The sequence below is a fragment of the Octopus bimaculoides genome, chromosome 10, assembly GCF_001194135.2.
Source record: "Octopus bimaculoides isolate UCB-OBI-ISO-001 chromosome 10, ASM119413v2, whole genome shotgun sequence".
Classification (NCBI taxonomy): domain Eukaryota; kingdom Metazoa; phylum Mollusca; class Cephalopoda; order Octopoda; family Octopodidae; genus Octopus; species Octopus bimaculoides.
The window spans coordinates 86,175,281-86,182,182 of record NC_068990.1 but is presented as its reverse complement, the minus strand read 5'-3'; the positions used below and the strand labels follow the sequence as shown (position 1 = coordinate 86,182,182).

The 6,902-nt window shown below is 35.0% G+C and overlaps 1 protein-coding gene across 2 annotated transcripts in view; it reads left to right on the top strand.

Moving 5' to 3' along the window:
- LOC106883016 (sushi domain-containing protein 2) overlaps nucleotides 1–6,902 on the top strand; it is a 156,020-nt gene that overhangs the window by 64,307 nt on the left and 84,811 nt on the right. For both annotated transcript variants that reach the window (XM_052971346.1, XM_014933875.2), the window contains exon 3: nucleotides 2,061–2,183. In XM_052971346.1, the coding sequence (XP_052827306.1) occupies nucleotides 2,061–2,183 (123 nt within the window). The remainder of the gene's footprint in view (nucleotides 1–2,060; nucleotides 2,184–6,902) is intronic.

The following is a 6,902-nucleotide window of genomic DNA, read 5'->3' as shown; positions in this document are numbered from 1 at the left end:
TATATATATATATATATATATGTATGTATGTATATATATTTATATATGTAGCTTGCAGCCACTAACATTGTTATCTCTCATGAGTAATAATGTTTTTTTTATATTTGTATATATATATATATTGTTGGAATCATCAAGTGGGAAAGAAATTCCAGTTTGTTTTGGAGTTGGTTTGTTTCCCAATTGCCTTGGGCTTTCTTTTTATTTTTATTTTTCAAATTAAACATTTAAAATTTAAAATTGATAATTTTTGCTGTGTTTTCATGATATATATTTCTCTAAAGTTTTGTCATTTTGACAAATTTATAGATTGACAAGAAAATAAAATTTTAAATTTTTTTACCACAACTCAGTAAAGAATATAACTAAAACTTTTGAAGTATTTCAAATCAATTTATTTATTTATTTATTTATTTATTGTGGTAAAGATGGTGGGGAATTCCATTAATTAGATTTTTGCAGTCTTTAAGCACCTTAACCTTTTAGCATCCACTTATTTCTTCACATTATTTTGAATTAATCATGCATTGTTACATAGCTTTAAGATTTCAATGATGTGACTGTTTATTTGTAGAATAACATTGTAGGGTAGGTGTGAGAGACCAGATCTGGCCAATTTGAGCTGGTTTATCCTTTGGTATTCTGATTATTTTCTCAAATGTAATGCTTATTTATTCACATTATTTGGAATTAATTATGCATCATCTTGGAGTATACAGATTTCAATGATGCGATTGTATATTTCTAGAATGGCATTGTAGGAAGTAAGAGAAGCAGGATATGGCCAGTTTGAACATAAAGCAAGTAGAATGTTTTGGCCGCATATGGTCAGTTTAAATGCCAGTTTGGGACATTCATGTAGGAAATAACAAAATATATCTTGTATCTTTTACTTGTTTCAGTCATTGGACAGCAACCATTCTGGGGCACACCCTTGAAGAATTTTACTCAAAGAGACCAACCTCAGTATTTGTTACTTTTAGAGCCTGATACTCTTTATACAGTTTCATTTTGCAACACAAATTGATGAATATATACAGGGTGATCTAAAATCCACCATACATAGGAAAAATTTATTCTTTTATAAGAAACAGTTAAATAAAAAAAACTTTCTTATAAAAAAATAAATTTTTCTTATGTATGGCAACTTTTGAATCGCCCTGTGTCTATATATATGTATACATACATACATACATGCATGTACACACACACACACATATATATAAATGTATGCATATGTGTATGTATATGTATATATATATATATATATATATATATACATATATGTGTATACACACACGCACATACACACACACACACACACACACACATATAATTTATTTGTAAGTTATGTTTACTTTAGAAATAAAGTTCCTTGTTGAGATCCTGTCTGGTATTATGTCCATATTCAAGAGTAAGCCCCCTGATGATGCACAGGGATTATACTGATCACAACATGGTAGATATAATAATAATAATGCTATTTAAGATTCTCCCCCCCCCCTCAAATAATTCGTATTAACGACAGCACATCTCAGCCATCCATGTCATTTTTATGTCTCTTAACTCTCTAACATTCAGATTATTCTGTTAAATTTAATGCTTATTCATTATCTTGTGGCTTCAAGATTTCAATGATGTGATAGTTCATTTTTTACAATGACATTATTGGGTAGGTGTGAGGGGCCGGATCTGGCCAGTTGGGACATGAAGCAGGTAGAATATTTTGGCCAGATTCAGCCTGTTTAATGCTTCTGCTCTATTTAGAATCGAATTATCAGTAAGTTATCGTGAATCCAAAGAGTTAAAAACTGCACAAGCCATCAAAAAATCTGTTTTACAAATTTGAAATTTCATACCAAAACAGAAAATAAATGAAAGAAAGTTGGGTGGGACTTTGAAAAAGAACTTCTTTGGGGACCAAAATTTCAACAATCCTTTGTAATTTTGTCTGACTTGTGTGTTTTCTTTTGAATGTTGTACGCTCTTTCCAATGACTGTCAAAGTAATTCTTTGTGATTTTCTTTCTTAAAAACAAAATGACTACTGTGTACTTTCAGAGAAATACATTCCAAGCTGTTCTCATTACCGACTGGGAACAATCATTTGCTATTTTCAACTACAACAAAATTCAGTGGGTATCACGCAAGAACCAGACGTCGAGTGGCTCAAGAGAAGTGCAGGTATGTTACATAAACCCAACAGTGTTTTTGATCCCATTCAGGTGTGGATAAATGGAAAGATGAATCATGAGTACTAACCCTCTATGCTTAAATATGATGCACAGTTTAGTTCACTATTTTGTTTTTATTTCAAAAATTGCTCTCCTGAAATAGAATTTAAGTTTCCCATGATATTATCATACAAATGTGTATGCATATATATATATATGCACACACACATGCATAAATATTTGTAAGTAGTAATATGAACAGTTAAGAGTGCTCAATATGCGTTGTAGAGTATTAGTGAATAAATGAGGGTTGTGTTAAAAACTAATATATTACTGTTCAAGTTGAATCCTTCCCCCGACTTCCTCTCCAATTGTCGTACCACAGAGACATTCATCGGATGGTATATCAATGAAGAATTTCAGAAATGTATGTATTTCTAAAATTCTTTATTGACATGCCATCTGCTGAATGCCTCGACAGTGTGAAACTTAAAGTAATGGGGAAAACATAACTTTAAAACAACAATAATAATAATGAGACACACACACACACACACACACACACATTCCTCATTAAGAAAAATAGCTGGTGTCACCGAATATTGAGATATTTTATATTTAAATGAATATGTGTGTGTGTTTGTATGTGTTTCTCTCTCTCTTTCTCTCTCTCTCTCTCTCTCTCTCTCTCTCTCTCTCTCTCTCTCTCTCTCTCTCTCTCTCTCTCTCTCTCTCTCTCTCTCTCTCTCTCTCTCTCTCTCTCTCTCTCAATGCTTTTCCCATGCCTCTGGCGTGGGTGCCAGTCACACCAGTTTCAGTGTACTGGCATTGGCGACCACAACAATATAATTATACTCTACCTTGGTATTGAGTGCTTCTTCTCTTGCTCATAAATTCAAACACACACAAATTATTATGAAAATATATGATAAAAGTTGAGTCATTTTATATTCAAATACGTAGGATGCCTACCAAAAGAAGAATGAAACACACAAAACGCCATACAATGTCTTTTTTTTGTGTTTCTTTCTTTGTATTTCAATGAAAATTTTCTAGAAAATATCTACCTTTTCATATTTGTTATTTATTAACTGTATGTTCTTTTTTTTTTTTTTCGTTTTTATATTTTCACCTGTCAAAATTTTATTTTCATGTTTTTATCATTCATATTTTCAGTTTTTTTGTTTTTTTTCTCATTTATTTGAAATCTATTTTTGTGTTGTGCTGTTATTGTTGTTGTTAACAACTAAAAACTTATATAAAGATTTTTAAAAAATGCTTGACAGTGCAGCTGCACATTTGTTGGTAGTTTTTTTTTTTTTTTCTTTATAATATTCCTCTGGGACAATAACAACTGTAGCGTCACCGTTACTGTGCCTGTATCTGTGTAAAAGCTGGAGACGAATTCTTTTTACCCCACCCCACTCCTCTCACTCTCTCTCTTTCTCTCTCTCTCTCTCTCTCTCTCTCTCCTACATTGTTTACTCCTACTCCAACTCTTCTTCTCTCTCCCATTCTGCTTGCAACTTGGCTGTGCACCTGCATGTATGTGTGCAGATTTTCTGAGCATTCAAGTCCTGACCAACTGATTGCAGTCATATGTATAGTAGTAGTAGTAGTAGTAGTAGTAGTAGTAGGACATATACTAAATAATACTACTACAACGTTATGTCTCCTGCCTCTCCCCCTCTGGTTTAGAAGCTTGTATTCCTTGTGGGTTTTCAGTTACATTACACACATTCTCTTACATCCTGAATTCCATCCCTGTCATGGTTCATTTTGTATCAACACCCAAACACCCACCCACTCACCTTTTCTAGGTATTATAGGCACCCTTATAAAACAAGTACCAAATTAATTAATTGCAGGGATCTATTTAATCAATCTTGTTACCATATTCCTGCTGAAATGTGTTTTCTTTGCTTCAATAAGTTTTGAAAATAATGAAGAATTTGGGAAAATAGTTTTAACATTATTAAACCCTTCGTGGGCCGGCAGGGTTGGAATTACACAAAAGGCCATTGGGGTCCCCTTTTATTTTTGTGCATTACCGCATTATCCATAAAGTAATATTTGTTTAATCTTGTATATATGTGCGGGTGCATGATATAGAACAAGAAATTTAGCCCTTTTTTTTATAGTTTTATAAACTGTACATATAGCACTAAATATGAAATGAAACAAAAGGAAATTTTGGGCCCTCCCCCTAAATTTCAGGCCTTGTGCCTATAGTAGAATGGATGATTATGAGTATTAGTATTAGTGAGCTGCAGTAGTGCACCAGATTATGCGTCCGAAATTTGGTGGTGGGGGGGGGGTCAGTCGATTAGATCAACCCCAGTATGCAACTGGTACTTAATTTATCAACCCTGAAAGGATAAAAGGCAAAGTTGACCTCGGTGGAATTTGAACTCAGAACGTAAAGACAGACAAAATACCGTTAAGCAATTCGCCTGGCCTGCTACCATCTCTGCCATCTCACTGCCCTGAGGGATGACTAAATATAATTTTTAAAATGTTGCTGTTCTTTTGCCTCAGATCAGATCTGGTTGAGCAGGGCTATGATCAAATGCATTCCAACTGTGACCATTCCAACTTTATGTGCAGTGAACTCGGGATCAGATTGCCTTGGAATATGTGGGTTTTTTAATGTAAGATAGTAGGATATGATATGGGGGAATTTGGCTGTTATTCATAGTAGAATGAGCAACCAGATAGATGTAAGTACAAGTCAAGTACCGAGGTGGATTTAATTGGCTATTTCTCTTTTACCTTACCAAACAAAGAACAAAAAATAAAAAAAAAACAAAAGACTTTCTGGTCTTGTACCATGAGACATGAACCCGGACACTGTGACTGTTATGTTTTGTGACGAACGTGTTTGATGGTAGTGGTGGTGGTGGTGGTGGTGACAACAATGATGATATTTGTTTCTTTGTTGTTGTTGTTGGTGGTGGTGGTGGTAGTGAAATCATTGTAATTTCTGCTTTGTGCTTATACCTTTCTCTACTATTCATTATAAGTTATTTCACCGTCCACCGGCTTCCTGTGGAATTTCCACAAAGTGACACTGGGGTACAAATATGTGAAGCCCTATATACTCATCATGACTACCCATCTAATAAGCGTACACCAGGCATCTCAACCATATATGCACAACATGGTGACCTCATATCAAGATAAACAACACATGACCTTGCAGGTGGGGCCCAGTTAGAATTTTCTTCAGATTGAGTAGCCCATCCCACTCAAAAGGTTACTGAATAAGGATTATTTAACCTTTTAGCATTCAGATTACCCAGTCAAATGTATTGCTTATTCATTCACATTGTTTTAAATTCCTCATGCATTATCTCATAGCTTTGGGATTTCGATGATGTGGTTGTTTTATTTTTAGACTGACATTGTAGGGGAGATTGAAAGGCTAAATGTGGCTAGTCTGAATATATAACACAGGTAGAGTATTTGGGCTGAATATGGTTGGTTTAAATGCTAAAGGATTTAGGATGATGGATGAACCACCCATGTTTCCAAATATTATTACACATGATCAGAGATGCACATATCGTCAACCACTAAGAAACATGCTCAAGTGGTTACAGCCAAGCTAGTAACAAGCAAATCTGCAATATTGAGCAGAATATTTGCTGTAACCACTGCCTAGTATTGCATCAGAACTGTTGTTATTGTTGTTGAGGCAGTGAGCTGGCAGAATCATTAGCACACTGGACGAAATGCTTAGCAGCATTTCACTCATTGCTATGTTCTGAGTTCAAATTCTGCCAAGGTTGATTTTGCCTTTCATCCTTTCGGGGTCAATGTAATCGACTGTCCCCCTCCCCCAAAATTTCAGGCCTTGTGCCTATAATAGAAAGGATTATTATTATTATTATTATTATTATTATAGCCCTCATCAACTTTTTCAAGTTTCACTTGAAAAGGAAGTTGAGGGTGGAGAGGGAAGTGTTGCCTTGTAACAAGTTTGTTGAAAGGTGGGTGAATGTTGGAAGAATGGCCAGTGTGAAAGGACCAATTCTGAGCATGCACCTTTAAAAAAAAAAAAATTAAAGGAGAAGGGCTCTTGCCCTGTGGATCAGGCACCCATGGCTTTTGTGGGTTTTTCCACAAGGACCTTAAAGCGCCTCCCCTATTGGGAGTTTTAATTTAATTTTAATTGTTATATATATTTTTTACACGCTGTAAAACCCATTGTCTTGTCTGCATGGCTGCCGTCAAACGACTGAAACAAATAAAAGAATTGTATTGTAGCTATTCAAATAAGTTTCTATCATCTGCTGTGTAAACACTACAAACTGGAGTCAGCCCCTAAATTCAAAATTACCTGGGATTTTAACAATATGTTATTCATGCTTTAAATATTTATTAACCCTTTACTTGTCCTGTGCATCACATGATTCATAGGACGTTTCCCGAGAATCGATGCCTCATCTGTGATACACATTCCCAATTTTTTTTCAACCATCGAAGTAACTTGGGGCTTGTGGAAAGAAAGCTTCATATAACTCAGAATATATAGGAAACAAGGATTAACTAAAAGTCTGGAAACAAAGATCAAACCTTTAGGACTTCATCATCGTTTAATGTCCGTTTTCCATGCTGGCATGGGTTGGACGGTTTGACTGAGGTCTGGAGAGCCAGCGGCTGCACCAGGCTCCAATCTGATCTGGCAATGTTTCTACAGCTGGATGCCCTTCTTAACGCCAACCAC